Genomic DNA, 16,981 nt, shown 5'->3' on the forward strand with positions numbered 1-16,981 from the left:
ATGTATGACTGATAACTTGGCCAGACAAAGGTTATTGCAAGAAATAGACTTGACCTTTTGAGCACACGGTGGAGATTTGCAGCAATAGTGAACACTGCGCTTTCTAAATGAATGTGTTAGCGGGCAGTGAAAGCAGAGGAGTGCATCTAATTAAAAATGTATGTCAAAGAAAATAGATGGGATAAAAAAGGGTAAACAAATATTAGAGAAGATAAACATATTGTCATAACAGAGCTTAGAGCCAGACAGAGTGGGGAGGGCAGGGTCCTACATGGAACAAAAGCAGCCATTTTGAGAGCTGTGCTTAGCACTAAATTGCAAAGAAATACAGAAATAAAATGCAATTATGACTATACAGCTGGAGGACAAAGCTATTATGATGATGGTGCAGAGCCATTGGTAACTGTATGATGAGAAAATGCAAAAATCTTTCCTCCATCTGGTCAAGTCCCAGTACTTACGTAGTTCTCATTGTTAATGGTCCTCGCATCAAGTATGTATTGTAAGGCTGCATCCTTAGCAATATTTTAAGGCTGGATCTATAGCAGTAGGACGTATGATCAGACATGCAATCAAATGCACACAAATCTCTAAATTTCTCATCGGCTTTTTAAGAGAGCACTCTTCCTGGTAGACAGTTTAAGTACTTTTTTGCTTATCTGCACTTGTCAAAGCTTCTAGTACCTCCGAACAGAGCCTTCCCTGAGCTTGGCTTGCTGGTTTTGCTGTGCCTCCTCTGTAAAATGAATGTAAGTTATCCAGTCAGACCAGTGGAGGGGCAGGGGGAGATTAGGGAGCAAGTGGTCACCTGAGCTGGAATTTAGCCATGACACCAGGCTTATCACTTTTAATCTTATAAAAAGAATCCAACAAAACCAACCGTAGTATCTCTAATGGCTAGAACTGGTCTGGTCCTTGGCTTTATCTCTGGTCTGAAAGTCCAGTTCTCCTCCAACACGGCTTGCCTGTGGGAGAGGCTGTGCTCCCAGCCTGGGCTTGGCCAAGAGAACAACCTCCTGCAAGCTCAGTGGGGGCAGCATTCCATTTTTTCCCATGAAGGTCTCCTTGCTGTGCTATCAGCTTTTGCCTGTTCAAGCTGGGTGAGTGCAGAAGCGGAGCCAGTGGGAGGCCTGGCTGTATCAGGGCTGATCAGGAGGGGTGGATGCAGGTTTCTTGTGTTTACGGGGGTGATTGCTTTTGACATCTCTTTTGGTGCCTCTCTGTTTGGGGACAGCTGAAGTGAGATGCGATGTCAGAGAAGAAGAGACCAAGCGTAGGCTGGAGCGACGCAGCTCTGTGAACTTGGAGGTGGGATCACCCTTGCTGCTGTCCTTAAGAGCTTTGGCGCAGAGCACAGGAGGATTTCAGTCGCTGCATCTCGGTGTCTCCCGGTGAGATGCCCAATCACAGAGATGTGATTCCCAAGCATGGTCTGACCTCTGTGGGCCCTGCTGAAGAGGGCTGCAGGTGCACAGTGGAGGGGTGCTCTAGGCTGTGTAAGCACTTTCAATTCAAAGCGATGGTTGACCAGTGGTAGCAAGCACAGGGGACTACTTGGCATCGAGCTCTCTGCAGAAAACGCTCTCTGGCCGCTGTTGGCTCGGCTGTCCGGGGGATGTTGTGGAAGGAGGGTGACTAAAGCCACATGTTTGGTCCATGGACACCTGTCCTCGGTGTCAGCAGGTGCTGCAGAAACCCTGGTTTGGCAGGGGCACAGCCACTCTGAGAGGGTTGCTGCCTTCCACTGCCGTGCTGTCAGCTGTCCTGGCTGTGTGTGGGGGGTGCAGGAGGGAGATGAGCTAACAGTTTTAGTTGACAAGGCTGTCTTAATACCTGTGTAGATCTATAGGCAGAGTTGCCTGAGGAAAGATGAAAAATTAATGGGGACATTTTCACCCTGGCTGGCTCACATGCCATTTTAATCCTGTTGCAAACATGATGGGCGTTTCTGCCTGAGAAGAAGTGTTGAGTGAAATCCAAATCGTTTGACAAGGAGTAAGAACAGCCACTGTTGAGCCTGGGGCAATAAATCAGTTTGTAAATTCTCTTCACTTTCACAAAGGTCTATGTGCAGATTTTCTTCTATGGTGGCTTGGGCCAGGGCCTAAGCACCTCCAAAGTGTGGGATGCTTTCAGCAGAAGGCGATCTCTGTTGCTAATGTTGAGGAATGGGGTGGCAGTGGGGAACAGGCCTATAGCATAGTGGGGAAGCCTGTTTCAGTCCAGATGATTAAGGCTTTGTCTCTGCATAGCGTAGTACCTGTGTAATGGAAGGCATGATTTCTTAAAAGTGTAGAAGTCTTTTGTCACTCCCTTTGGTTGAAACATTGAACCTCAGTGTTTCACTGGTAGGTAGCATGCACAGTGACAGCTAAGGGAAGTATCACAAGAGCAAGAGCCACTGGACTCTTAGACAGAAGTATTTAACAATGTGGTAATTTCAAAACCTGGGATAAAACAGAGAATTAATTACTTCTGGGGAGATGGCAGTGGGATGTATAGGTGCAGGAAAGAGCAGGAATTGGGAAATGAAAGAGTGTTTAAGGTTTGTGCAGGCCAAGTGGTTCACATTATAACACCAGCTCCCCAGGGATCTCTAGCTGGGAGATGTGGGGTGAGCAACTGGTGAAATGCACCCCAGGGCCCAGGATGAGAAAGGACATGCTGCTCTCCACGCAGTCCTCCAGCAGCCACTGGGTTACCACAGCTCGTTCTGTGTAAGCCAGGCAAAAGGACTCATCCTCTTTCCAGAGAGATCAAGCCTGAGATGTAAAAATAGTCCGATTTGGACCGGAGCTTAAACCTAAAGTGATTACATGACTTCTATTAAAGCAAAAAAACGCGAACAAACAAACCAACCCTGTTTTCCTCTGGCGATTACATAACTCACAAATCAGATGAATGGGCAGCCTTCAAAGCCACCGCCAGAGGAAAGCGCCTGTACAACACGAAACCAGCAGCCGTGTGCTCCAGTGGGACCGGCTGTCTGGTGGCGGCTGAGCCTCGGAAGCGTGGCTGTAGTCCTGTGCCTGCCTTGCAGCTTGCCTCTCCCGCTTTGCAGTGTGGCTTTTCCCAGTGACCCAAGGTGGACTTGTAACCTCTCCCTCAGCGTGGCGTTTCTCACTGCACAGCGGTGCTGCAGGGTGCAGAGCTGCTCTGTTGGGCACCGGGGTTTTGGGATGACTGCTAGCCAGCTAGTTTTGCCAGTGTGTGTGCAGCAGTGTAGGCAGCAGGGAAGGTGTGTATTGTACTGGAAAAGGTATGAACCACAGCAAAGATTGCACCCCGGGTTCCTGCCTATGCCCACAGTGCAATGTAGGTAGTCCTGCAGAGCTGCACGGTCAGTTGATCTGAATGGCAGAGCAGGATTTCACTGCAAAAAGCATCCGTGAAAACTGGCGTGGATCGGTGCCTGCTGGGGTCCTGCTATGGATATTTCCCATAGGGAAGTTTACTTAAGTGAAGCTTACTCCAAATGGTGGTTTCTCTGAATCAACAGTGTTTGAGAGATGGCTGCGTGTTGTGGCTCATGCTCTGGGTGATTTCTCAGGTGCCATTGTCCTCATTGCAAGTTATCAGTCAGTCTCTGACCTGGAAGCTGCTGCTGAGCCTGCTACGTGTTTTTGTAAAAGCTGAGGATGAAGGATATGATCTTTCATCTTTTTGATACATAGCTTGAGGGCTGTCCTGAAAATTCTGTCCTGAAATCCTGCTGTAGAACTACCTTGCACAAGGTCATCATACTGTAGCAGACCTGAGGGCAGATCTCCAAACTCAGGGTCCTCCTGGCTGTAGACTAGGTGTCCAGTAGGTCTCTGGCCTTGGCATGTGGTCAGGTGGTGGTGGAGGAGGTGAATGATTTCCTATCAACTTCTGCTGCCTGCTGCTCTGTAAGTGAAGTGTTGATGCAGGGGACAGCATGTCAAAACACAGTGTGTAAACCATATGATCTGGGGAAGATGGGTTTCTAGAGGATAACCCTCCACCAAAGGTGCCTGTCTGGAGTGAGGGGAGGAGCACTGGGCTGCCCTCAGGCTCCTGAGCTGGAAGCGCTTAAAGAGGGATCTGAGTAGTCCAACATGCAGCCTTGCATGTTGGTGATGGTAAGAGCTCCCTGCTTTGTGCTGCTGTCCCTTCAGAGGGCCTCTTTCTTGCTCTCAAGCCTCTTGGGAGTAGGGTCCTTTTTGGCTGTTTGCTTTGCACAAAGGTTGTCAGTGTTGCGCTCCCAAGAGAGGGGTGTGACTGTCCCCACTCTGGGGATAGCTCACAGTCAGAACTGGATAGAAACAGGGGGTTGTGATCCTTTATCAGAGCATTGGGCATCCTGTATCCAACAAAATGGCCAGTGCCTGATACTTTGTAGAACCCCCCTCCAGCCCCATCTGCCTACCTGTCACAGGACAGACACAGGAGGGAAAAGCTTTAGTCATCTGCCTTGGAGAGAGGTCTTGAAGCAGCCTGAGATATGCAACAATAAATTACTAAGGAATTTCCTCCATACATTTCTGTGCATGCATATATATGTATGTGTTGATTTATGCATGTCATCTCTTCCTCTTCATGGGCCTGCCCGGCTGGGTCACTGCCCTAGTTTGATGCTGAAGCTGGGTGATTATTCTGTGGTCAGAGTGGGCTGAAGATGGAAATGATTTTATTTTGAGAAACTCCTTTACCAAGCACAGCACTTCTGCACACCTTTTCTATAACATGTTTTTTTGTCTCCTCCTGTGAGGTTTTACCATCTCCCGTGCAGATGATATCTCCAGACAAGATCTGTTACTAAATTCTGCCTTGTGCTCTGTTTTGCCCCTCTTTATCTCCTCTCAGATCAGCTGCTTTCTTCCCTCTTCCCCTCTGATTAGGTCATTACCTGAACCAAATCTCCTCTCTTTAGCACTGCTGCTGTCCTGTATGACCCTAGCTGCTGCCAGGCTTGCAGAATTTCAGCAATGCTAACAACAAATCTCAGCCTCTCTTACTTTCTATTCCACTTCCTTTCAGGCATACCTCAGAGTCAGAGCTGGGTGTCTGAGGATGCAGTGGCAGGCTCCAGAGTTTGCTGCAGGTTTTCTGCCGTGAGTTGCAAAAGGCATTTACTGTCACAGAACCATAGAATCTCCTGAGTTGGAAGGGACTCACAAGGATCATCGAGCCCAACTCCTGGCTCCACACAGGGCCAGCCAAGTCAGAGCGTGTGACTGAGAGCATCATCCAGATGCTTCTTGAACTCAGCCAAGTTCGGTGCTGTGACCACTTCCCTGGGGAGCCTGTTCCAGTGCCCAACCACCCTCTCAGTAAAGAACCTCTTCCTAATAGCCAACCTAAACCCTCCCCTGTTGCAGCTTTGTGTCATTCCCCTGGGTTCTATCACTGGTCACCGAAGAGAGGAGATCGGGACCTGCCCCTTCACTCCCCCTCATCAGGAAGCCACAGACCATGATGAGGTCTCCCCTCAGCCTCCTCTTCTCCAGGCTGAACAAACCAAGGGACTTCAGCCTCTCCTTGTAAGACTTCCCCTCCAGACCCTTCACCATCCTTGTTGCCCTCCTCTGGATGTTCTCCAATATTTTTTGTGTCCCTCTTGTACTGTGGTGCCCAAAACTGCACCCAGTACTTGAGGTGAGGCCACACTAGTGCAGTGTAGAGTGGGACAATCACCTCTCTGGACTGGCTGGCCATACGGTGCTTGATGCACCCCAGGATACAGTTGGCCCTTTTGGGTGCTCTCAGAGGGGTGAGCAGATCAGTTAGTCCCAAAAATGTAAATGAGGTTAACTCCTTCATCACAGACCAATAATAACATGCAGCAACACTGTGAACAGCCCAGCTCCTAACTGCCTCCAACATATTGCTCAAGTGTGAAGAGCCCTGTTGTGTCATGCTCAGCTGCTGCAGCCTCCTGACAGCTCCTCTGCTTCAGAGGCTTCTGGTAAAGCCCTTGATAGTTGCAGGGGGTGGGGAGGAATACAGGAAGGAGCTGAATTAAAGCGCATTTCATGTAAAAGCCATTAACGTAGATACCGCATCTCTGCGAGATTCATCTTGCATTTAATTTGCTGAAAGCTTGCGTATAGGTGACACGGCTGCTGCCCCTGCCAGCGTGCCAGTGTCCGGATCCCAGCTGCAGCAGAGCACACTGGGTCTGCTCCATCCAGTTTGGCACCTCTAAGCCATCAGCCCAGCGAAGCTTCGATGCTGTCTGGGCACAGGGGAGGGAAGCTGCTTGTGGAGTGTGGCTGGTGAAATAATAGACATAATCCTGTATCCAGTAAACCTGTCTGTGGAAAGGGCTGTGTTTCTCCAAAGCAAGGCAGCGCCAGCAAACCAAGGTGCTTGCTCTTGGCACTAAAATTTCTCGTTCTTGAGGTATTTAAAGAATCCTGCATTATTAACCACGATATCCATAGGTATCGGTTTCTCTAGACAACTCGGTTGCTCCAGCAATCTGTATTGATTGCATTTATTGCCACATTAGGAAAGGTTGTGGGTTTTTTCCTCAATAGCTGTACCCAAAGGTACCCTTCCTTCTGCTGAATGATGTGTGTCTCATTCTCGGTATCTGAGATGCTCTGCACAAGTGGCACCTTGATTGTGCTGCTCCAGGTTCCTGGCAGGCTTTGTCTTTCTCCTGTTACTCTGTGTTTCTTGGTTGCTCTGTTACACATGTAGAAGTGCCTTCCACTAGGTTAGACCTGCACCGGCTGCCGGGGAGTGGAGAAGCTCTATTGCTCTTTGTGTGCATCGTACACAAATTATACTTAGAGTTACCACCTCAGAGATTTTTTCTTTCTTTCTTCTTTTCTTTTCCCTATTCATGGTCTCATCGTGTTTCTCATGGGTGGTCCATCCATGGTGACACAGAGAGCTGGGTCAGGAGGACTGCAAATGCGGGTGAGCACTGTCTCTTGCTGATCAGATGAAACTGAGGATTCTGGTCTAACCGTGATGTGACACAGGAGCCGTGTCCCCGAAGTGATGGAGACTTTACTGGCTGAGACGAGCCCCTGGGGCAGGTCTGAGCCACCCGCCCCACGAGCAGAGCACAGGCAGCGCCTGCACTGGGGGAGCAGTGTGAGTGCTGCTGGAAGGCTCCTCGCGTGCTTGCCCTGATTCACGTGTTTTAGCTCAGCCTGTCTTTGCTGTGTCTTTTGAAAATTTTTGAGAAGGGCTGAATGAAGTTGTCTGGGTTTGGTGGTGAGGTCTCTCAGCCCTTCCCTCTGCTCAGGGCAGGGGTGAAGTTCATGTATTTTTATCTGCATTTGGGTGCCAAATTCCATGTCTTTATTTGGCTGGCCATCTTCATCCCTCTGCCAGGATGCCTCTGGCCGTACCTGGTTATATCCAGCCCTTAGGCATGTGTGTGGGGATTCTTGGGAGGGTGGTGGCCACCCCCTCCTCCTCCACCTGTTATAAAGATTTGGGGTTGGGCTGGGAAGGAGGACTCAGGCAGCAGTTGTGCCTGGTGGATAGAGTTAAGCCCCGCAGTCTTGAGTGTCTCCTGTTTTGCTGGCTTGCCTGGTTTCCTGCCTCTAGCCCCTGCCCCGGTGGGGTAGGGTTACCGAAGACGCAGGGGTGTGGGAGCCACAGGGGGAGCATGTCTATTCTGAGGAGCCGTGTTCGGTTACCCGTGGCGTGCCAGAGACGCTTGAGTATCACTGGCAGGGAGCTGCGCGGTACCGGGGCAGGAGCGGCACGATGGGCGCAGGAGGGGGATGGCCAAGGACCTGCACGCTGGGCTATGTGAGCGCTGTGTTTACCCAGACCACTACAGGGATAAAATGTGAAGTAGTGGCACTAAAAGAGCATAAAGCAGTTTATTTGTTAACCTTAAATTATTCCTCCTACTGAACTCCCCAGTACCGTCCCTCCTAGGCTGTGAGGGAGAGGATACAGATGTGGGTGTTTTGTGTGGATAGCCATGGTGAAGTGACTTGTCTGAGGATACGGGGGTGTCTGTGGCGCAGGGATGACCAAAGCCTCAATCACAGGTGGTCTGGCAGATCTGTAACTTATCTCTAGACAGCAATGCGTGTTGCAGAGGTTGCTTGTAAATATTAGGTTGTTCTGAATATCTCTACAGGCAATGATCAGGCACCATTCAGATGCAAAATGCTGTTTGGCATACTTTATAGGCACTCTGAGATTAAGAAGCTCAGTTTGGAAATAGGCTTGGTAACCTCAGGGACAGGGCTGTGACAAGCAAGTGAACTCAGTTTGGGCTGCTCTGATTTCTTTGTGCTCGTTAACAGCATTTGAGTGAAGGACATATATGTGCAGCAAACATCACTGTGCAGGGTGTGGGCACGCCTAGAAGGAGCTTGCTTACACTGATTTCCATCTGTACCTATCTGGTACTTACCCCTCTTTTACAGACCTTTAAAGAAAATGGCATTTTCACCTTCTGACACAAAAGAGAAAAGCTCTTTAGGGAACCTGGCTGCCTGCAGGCTCCTGTCCTACAACCCCAGCACTCCTGCAACACTGTCTTCTTCCACTAACATTCACAGGATGAAGCACCACAGCAGTTGCAGAGTCCTCGTGTCTGCAGGCCGCCCGCCCCCCACGCCCTGCCAAGGCTTTCCATTCCACCCACACCCCCCAGTTGGAAATGCTCAGCTTCTTCCTACATCTCTTGTGACCTTTGGAAATACCCTTTACTTTCTCTCCTTCCTCTTTGCTTGCCTGGGTACTGGGCTGGTAAGTACTTGGCTTTGGGATCCCTGTGTGATGATTGACTGCCTGGCAGGTGAGGCCGGGCTGCTGTCTGTTGAGTTGTTACAACAGTTTGTCACAACACAAATTTACTTATCCCCTCAATGTCACAAAATTTACAGGAACCTATATCTTGGAGGTGTCTACTGCTTTGTTAAATTTTCTGACCAGCAGGTTTGAAAGGCGTGTGGGTGACAAAATACTGACGTATACCCACACAAACTCGCGGTGTGATCTCAATAAATGACATAAGTGTTGTATATGTAGACAGCAATCATAGCTTTTTGGCTTAAAAGCAAGTCGACCTCCCTACTTCTTGCATTGCTGATGAGGCTTTCTCATTTTCCTTTCTGAGTTAGCCAGGCAAACTCTCTTGGTCTTTTCTGCGCTTCTGTGTGCTGCGTATTTAGCGTGCAGCTACTCTTGGACCAGAATTCCAGGTCTCAGTGCTGCTGTGCTCCTCTGGTTCGGGGAAGACCTCAGGCATCGTGTCTGTAACTAGCCAGAGTCCAGAAGGGCCCCTGTTTCCCAGGCACACGTACCCTGTGTGTGGACACTCTGAAGTCTGTGGCAAAATATCTGTGCCCACTTGTCTTTGTTCCCTGCTTGGCACCGCATGTGAAATTCCTGTTTGCGAGGGATGCAGGAGAGCCGTATGGGAAAGCATAGCACTGCTTCATGAATAAAAGGGTATTTACAAAACAACGGGGTTTGTTATAGCTACACGCAGACTTTACACCAGACGGTGATGCCAGCATTCCTAAGAATCAGCAAGCAGAAAGACTATTCACAGGCAGAGTCAGCTGATTAATTTACTCACTGACAATAATTCTTATGGACAAGCATTCTGGAAAATAGTATTTAGGAAATAAAATCAATAGCCCTTTTTAAGAATTCCAGAGCTGTTAGGGGAGGGAAGCAAAGTCACTTCTTACTTTTCATTACGTGATGCTTGATAAAGCACAGAGGAATCATAGTCTCTCAGTTTGAGTGTTTTTTTGGCTTTTTTTTTTTCCTTCCCTATATTGCTACAGTAACCATAACTAGTGCCTGCTGTCTTGCAGCTATTACTGATTGTGCTGCTTCAGCTGATTGGTTCAGTTCTTACTACATCTTTGCCTGCAATCTATCAAAGTTTCTTTTTTTTCCCCTCCAGATTGTCACCTGTCTGTACCCTCACTACAAGTTTGGGGCTTTTTTCTGCAGGATGCTTCCCTGGTGTCCCCTGTTCTCTCAAACATCTGTCCTTGGTTTTAAAACTTTCCCACTTTCGCCCTGTATTCATGCTTTTTACCTCTCTGTGTTCTTCCCTCCAAGCCCCCCTGCCCCAACATAGTTTGTTACAGCCTCAGTCGCTGGTTCTGCCTGTAGATATCTCCCGTTTCTGTTTGTGGTGGGCTTTCCTTTTCAGCCTTGATAGAGCTGCTTCCTTGCCCTCCTTTTTATTTTTTTCCAAGTCCATGCTACGGTTTCTTACACCAACTTGTGCCCTGTTTTAGCTTATTCAAGACCTCCTGGGAACCATCTTTTACTCTTAACGTTACCAAAGACAACGGCTCCCCGGGGTCTCTGAGCACCAGGGTACTACAAACCCATACATAAAGAGTCACCATTTTGCTGGGTCACGCTCCTGATGCCCTAAACCCAGCAATTTCCTTGCTCCGAGCGCGTGGGTTTTTCAAACGATGTGGAGAAACATACTGTAGTCACTTAGCAACCAGAGCTGCCTTTTGAGAGCAAATATATATATATATATATATATTACAAAACGAAAACAAGATTTTTTGGTTTCTAGAACCTTAAAATTAACAGTTGCGTGCTCGGGAACTCAATGAAGTGCCGGCAGGGTGGCGGCACGGAGATGCGCTGCCAGCTCCGTGTGCCCACGCCTCTGCTCCCTTTTACTTTCTGTCGCTCTCCAGTTATGGGCAGGGAGGTGTGTTTCCCTGCTCCCGATTTTCAGGATTGCCGTTGAGCTCCGCTGACGGCCAGCGGGAACTTTTTTTTTGTTTTGGTGCTCGAAAAATCTGGGGGAAAAATCCGGTTGCTTTGCTGCAGGCGAAAACTTTTGCTGCAGCCTGCCTCCGACGCATCCCTGGCTGCGAGGAGAAGTTCCCACTGCCCTTTATTCAACAGCTTCCAGCTTTGTCCCCGGCAAAGTTCTGCAATGCAGCTCCGGGTGATCAATGCAAAAAAAAAAAACAAACCCAACCACCCAAACAAACCCCAAACCGAGTCTTTGGCATGTGAGAACTAAAAGTGTGGGGACAGCACAAAATAAATTGAATTGCAGGATAAAAGAGCACAGGCAATTCTCCTGATTGCATTATTCAGCCTCGCATTTATTTAATTAAAACCCGGCATCTTCTAATTAAAACGCAGCCCCTGCAGAATTTACCCGCCTGTCGCCTGCGATGGGGTGGATGGGGAGGGGAGCGGGGGGAGGCGTCGGTCAGGGCTCGCTGCAGTGGCCACCCGGGGGCTTGGGGAGTGGGGGGGGGGGGGGAACAGCTACGGTACCAGGGTCTGGGGGTGACCCCCTCCTTCGGCGGCGATGCTGAGGAACAGCCGGGGGGACACCCTGCCCGGGGTGATGCCCGTGGCCCTGGCTGTGAGGTGGGGAGGGGGGGTGGTCGGGACAGTTACCCCGCTTTCAAGGCAGCGTACTGCCCTCTAATGCCGCTCCCTGGTATTGGAGGGGGAAAGCCCTCCCTCCGGAGGGTGCTGGCTGGAGGAAGCCCCGCAGGCACCCTATCGAGGCTTAGGGAAGAAAAAGGACTTTTTCGGTCCCGCCGGGGAGAGATGGGTAGGGAAAAGCAGGGCATTTTCGGGGGAGGGATGCCCCGAGCCCAGTCCTGAGGCCAGACCCTTAGTTTGAGCTCTCCTTCCCCTTGGTGTGCCTGGTGCTGCAGCCTTACAGAGCAGCTGCTGTGGTGCCGTCTGTACCCAGGCGACTTGGGCTTTTCTCTTTGGAAGTAAACTGCTCCTGAAATTCACTCTAAATGAGCTTCAGGCCAGAAAAGTTGCCCCAGGCCTTTCTTTTTTGGCTGTTACCTGTCTTAGGTGAGCTGCTGTGGAGACAATGCTGCCCTTTGTCAGCGCTGCCTTGTTTCCTTTCCCTGTGCTTGAAAGAGGCAGGTCTGAGCTGGGCATTGCAGATCTATCAGGGGTGTCTGAAGTTACACCTCGGAGGGGACTTCCATTGCTTGAGCCTGTGTCTGAACAGGGGCAGTAAGATTTGCTCCTCCTGCTCCCTAGAAATGAATGCCTGGGGGTGGATCTGCCTTTGATTTCTTCACCAGGATGGCACTTGGGAAGGGGGTTTGGTGGCCCTGACTGTGGCATCACCTTTTTGAGAACTGTATTTCCCGATGAGGACAACACTGCTGCTCTGGAACGGTGGAATCTGCTTTGTCCTAGGGAACAGAGGGGTTGGACTCGGTGATCTCTGGAGGTCCCTTCCAACCCCTATGATTCCGTGATTCTGTGATGGCCCATGCATGTCAGGCTGCAGCGAGGTAGAGGCTCAGTGCAGCCATGGTGCCAACAAGCAAGGGCTGGGGGAAGGCTGCTGCATCTCGTGTGTGTGGGGTGACCTCTCTGTGGCCCAGGAAGGAGACTGGTGTGGGGCCAAAAGCTTCTGCCCGATAATGGAGTTCACTGTTTTCCTGACCCGAGGGCAATTGGGTAGGAAGCTTGGCTAGGAATGGCTCATCATAAGACTGTCATCAGTTGGTTTAAGTCGATACCAATTACAAGGTTATTAATTAAAAAGATGTGACTGCTGCGAATAATGATTGTAACCCTTTATGTTCCAGGCAGTCACACTGCATACATCTAGTACGAATTAGAGCTCTCTACATGCACTGACTGGTAAAAGACTCTGCTCCCTTAAATGTCTTTCTTAAGTATCATAATAGCATCTTTTTAATTGTTAGGACTGATTTTTCTGCAGAATAGGCTTTGCCTTCAGGAATCTTCTTGGTCTTCAGAGTCCTCCTTTGTTCATGTCTTGGTGTCTGAGAAAACATTAAAGGTCTTTTAAATGCAGCTCATCATGAAAGGGTCACTGTTCAATCATGCATGGAAACCCGCCTGATGTCATCTCTCATTCCTAAGAAAGTTTTCTGGAGCTCCACTAAATGTTCCCAGGCTTTCATCTGTGGGAAAGAGATACTGGAGTAGTCACCATCCTTTGCTGGCACCAAGATAAGAACTTGGCGCTCATTTTATCACACGTGACCTGTCTCCTGGGGTCAGCCTCACAACTGTCTGGTTGCCATGTCCTGGAGGAAGATGCTTGGGGCTGGCTGGTCCACATGAGGACAGGAATATATGTTCAAACAATTACTGTGTTAGACCTGCACCTCTGATGAGGTTTCCAGGGTGACCTGGTGGATCCCCTTCCATGTTTTCAGAGAGGCACCATCTGCAGGGGGGAGAGGAGTAGAGGAAGGTGGTGACAGGGACACCTGTGTGGACGTACACTGTAGTTTGTGTCATGAAGCACGGCTTTAACCTGGTGGTGCCTTATTTCTGATCTGCACCTGAGGCACAGAAGCAAATTGCTGCCTGGCTTTGGCTTATGGTTCACCAGCCAAACTTAGAGACAGCTCCAAAATGAGCATACCGCAGCCTCTGAACCTGTCTCCCTGTATGTGTGAGACAAGGTGGGTAGCCTCAGAGTGCTGATCAACTGTGCCCAGAAAACGTGTGATTCCTCCCTTGCTGACACACAACTTGGAGTTGGGGGCATGAATCCTCCTCGGGGATGCACGTAGCCCTGGCTCCACCACTGCTGAGCAGGACAGATGTGAATCCACGTGCATCGGTGACGCAGGCAAACTGGATTTGGCCAGCTGCCGGGGCTTTGAATGTTCATTTTAGGAGAGGGAGGGAGGGACAGGAGGAGGGAAGGAGGACAGAAGAGGGGAAGACCTGCCCTCTGCCTGCTCCTGGTGCTGATGTCCCTGGGGAGGGAAGGGGAGTGTGAGCAGAGGAGGAGCTGGGGTGGGGCTGCTGCTCTGCTTGGAGGTCCTTTCCCTGTTTGATGTCAGAGACATGATATTGCAGGGCCAACGCACAGGAACCCGGCTGGAGCCGTGTGTCCTTTCGCTGCATCCGAGGGATTTGCATGTGGCTCTGTGTGTGCATCTCGCTTTGTTTTTCTACCCTGTGTTTTTTAGTAATAATCCTCTCCAAGGTTACAGAGATATCATTTGTCAGGCAAGCCGACAGAGCTCTTTCTTACTATGGGATTACATAAGAGAACACAGGCTTTATTACCATTTTAGGACGTATTAGCATTGTGGATTATTTCCATAGAGACTGAGCACAGTGGCAGCCTTCACTCTGGGCTCCCCTGTCCGTCCTCCCCTCCTACCTCTTACTTTTTAAAAATAACATTCATTAGCAAACAAACAAGCAGGAAGCATCCTGTGAAACCTAGTCCACGATCGATGGTGTACGTGGAGGACTGACATGAGTGCCAAGAGTGCGTTGCAAGAGTGCAAGCAGGAGGAGGGCTTTCAAAAAGACAGTGCAGAGCAGCAAGAAAGTAGCTGTGCCTTCTTTATTCCTGCTCATCTCGGTGGTACCTTCTTTATTCCTGCTTGTCCGTGTGTCCCCTTGGGAGGCCAGGGGGAGCTGCTATGCCAACCATGGTCACTCACTGCCTGTGGGATCATGGCATGTCAGGTCTATGCTTCGTGTTTCAATTTATCAGGCTGTAAAATGTGTGTGTGTGGGGGGGTAATTTATACTGGGGGATAACCTGTTGGCCAGAGTAACTCACTAGCCTGTGATTTATTTACATCATCTTTTCTGTGACAAAGGCCAATCCCCAAACAGCTGTCCTGTGCTGTCTGTGCATCTTTTGAGCCAGTGGTATAGTAGGAAAGGAGCGTGGAGCATTGCTGTAAATAAATGAAGCCGCATATTCCTTCCTTGGAAAAGCATCCTGCCATATGTTTAAGTCTTGCGTTTCTGACGTGTCCTGTAACCAGGCTGTGTTGGGATCTCCTCCGTGGATGGAAGATCTCTCCCCATTTCCATCATGCCTTCCTTGCAGAGGGCAAAGATGTTCTTCCTCAGCAGGTCTAGGGCATTGCTGAACTGTAAAATCTGGAAATCGGTTTCTTCCTCTTGGCTGTGCCTCTATTACAGCACAAAGTATTGTGCATTTCTCATTGCCTGGCAGGCATGGTACAGGAAATTTTTTGGCCTTCTGTGCTGGGGGTGTCCATTACATGAAGTGGTTCATTGTGAATCTCATGCTGCATCGTGGAGAGCTGATATCGGAATTGATAGACAGGACTGCCAAGGCTGATACCAGTTCACTGGTCACTGACTAGTCTCTGGAAGGGAATCTTTTGTTTCACCTCTTGCCTAGTCTTCTCAATGCTTATATGTGATCTAGTGTTTCTCCTGATGCTGCTCATATGTTATTTGTAACATGGAAGTTGTACTAGATCCTGAATAATTCCCAGCTTAGGGAACACCTGCAATGTTTGCAATGCAGTCCTATGTCACAACTATCCCCCGGAGCCATTATTACAAGGGAGCAACCAGACAGCTAACTGCATCTAAGAAAGAGCCTGATGCTCTGTTTCCCGAATGCTTTTGTTCAGGCCTGTGTCCTCAGGCCTGAGGGATCTATGCACCACCTCTTCCCTACCAGTGAAATCCCCAGGCTCCAGGTAACAAATATACGCTGGTGGCAAGAAACAGGCCTCTGCAGAAGACACACTTGCTATGGGAAGAGCAAGAGCTAACCAAAATGTCACCAAGGCTTGGTCATTCCTGAGTGACTTTTTGAAGAAAGATGGGGAACTCTGTCTTTCAGAGGTTGTTGGAGGTGGGAGGGAAGGTACTATTCAGTTCTGCAATGGCTGCGGAGGCAACTCAGTCCAAAACATGAAGCCAACACTCCCAGTGACTGGAAACCTCACACAGAGATCTGACTTTCCTTCAGCTGAAAGCAGGACTTCGAGTAAGAGCTTCCTTCAGTTAAATTTGTTACAGTTCAAAAAGGACGTGTTCCAGGATGTTTCTTGTCAGCTTGCTGAAATCACTGGGGAGTTCCTTAAACAAGAGATCCTAGACATGCTGCTCTGCAGGGCTCAGGGCACATGCTTTTCTTCCTTGCAGCTACACCAGCATCTGTACACTACAACACCTTGGCCCTTTTCTTGAAGAATTTGGGTAGTTGTGGGTGGACTGCAAGTGTTTGTGCCCTGGGCTGATGACTGAGTGAGCAGCTCTGCAGGCCTCTGCAAGCGCCGGGGTTTGGTGGCATTTCTCATGCAGACACACACGACATGCGTTCTTCCAGGGGCCTCCGGGAAGGGGACACATCTGAATGCTGGACTCTCTGTGGCAATGATTAGTATCTATTTATCACAGCTACTGTGAAAGCGGGGTAGCAGATAAATTAAATGGAAAAGGACCGTCTTTCTACCATATCCAGTTCCAGGAGTGCCTTCACTTCATACGTGCTCATTCATGTGGCGCAAATCAATTTTCCTTGATGCTTAGCTGTGTTGCATCTGCAGAACTACAGGGAGATGAACAGGCATCAGTTCTGTCTCTGGTGGTCCTCAACCCCCCACCTTGAGCTAAGTTCTGACTGCAGCTGCTGAAGGTGCAGGAAGACATCCATCTCAAACCTTACTACCTCATGCCTTCCTAAGACACCTGTGAACTTCTGTGCAGTGGGAACCCTGCAAAAATGTTTGTCAGTAAAGGAGGGTGACTGCTGAAGGGGTGTTCCTGTGAACCTCTGTCGGTGCCTATCCTACTCAGGAGCCCTGTGCACACAAGCTACTTACTGCCTTGGGAGCCAAAAGCGTAACTTAATTTTCGTTTCTCTGGGTTTCTGTTTGAGAAATCCCTCAGCAAAGTAAGTGTGCATGAGGGCTTGGGGTGTATCAGGCCTGCTGCACTGATGGCTATTTCCTGCGTGGAAATAGCACGGTAAAGCTGATGTGGCCTAGCTGCAAGCAGCCATGCACAGCATGGGGACAAAATTGTTCTTTTTCATAAGCTGACAGGCTGTTCCTGTACAGGGCTGATGAAGGTCTAGAAAGATTATGGTAATAGCTGAATTTCTCTCTGCTCTCAAAAGTTTTTCTGGATAAAAAAGGAGAACTCATTGAAGGTCACCCAGTCATGCAACCAGCTGTGGAGCAATTTTCAACATCTGTTCCAAAGGACTATGACTATGTCACCAAACCCATCTCAACTGAATTGGACTGAGATGCCGGTGTTC

At 49.4% G+C, this 16,981-nt stretch overlaps 1 protein-coding gene across 2 annotated transcripts in view; it reads left to right on the forward strand.

The window, feature by feature from the left end:
- IGSF11 (immunoglobulin superfamily member 11) overlaps window positions 1-16,981 on the forward strand; it is a gene marked incomplete at both ends in the record, with an annotated part of 105,060 nt that overhangs the window by 50,227 nt on the left and 37,852 nt on the right. The window contains one exon of one of the 2 annotated variants that reach the window (XM_084279347.1): window positions 14,188-14,305. The exons of the other annotated variant lie outside the window; for it this stretch is intronic. Within the exon in view, the coding sequence (XP_084135473.1) occupies window positions 14,194-14,305 (112 nt within the window). Of the gene's footprint in view, window positions 1-14,187; window positions 14,306-16,981 lie in introns of those variants that run through there. 2 annotated transcript variants of the gene reach the window in all.

This window comes from Gallinula chloropus, assembly GCF_964237585.1.
Source record: "Gallinula chloropus genome assembly, chromosome: 1".
NCBI lineage: Eukaryota > Metazoa > Chordata > Aves > Gruiformes > Rallidae > Gallinula > Gallinula chloropus.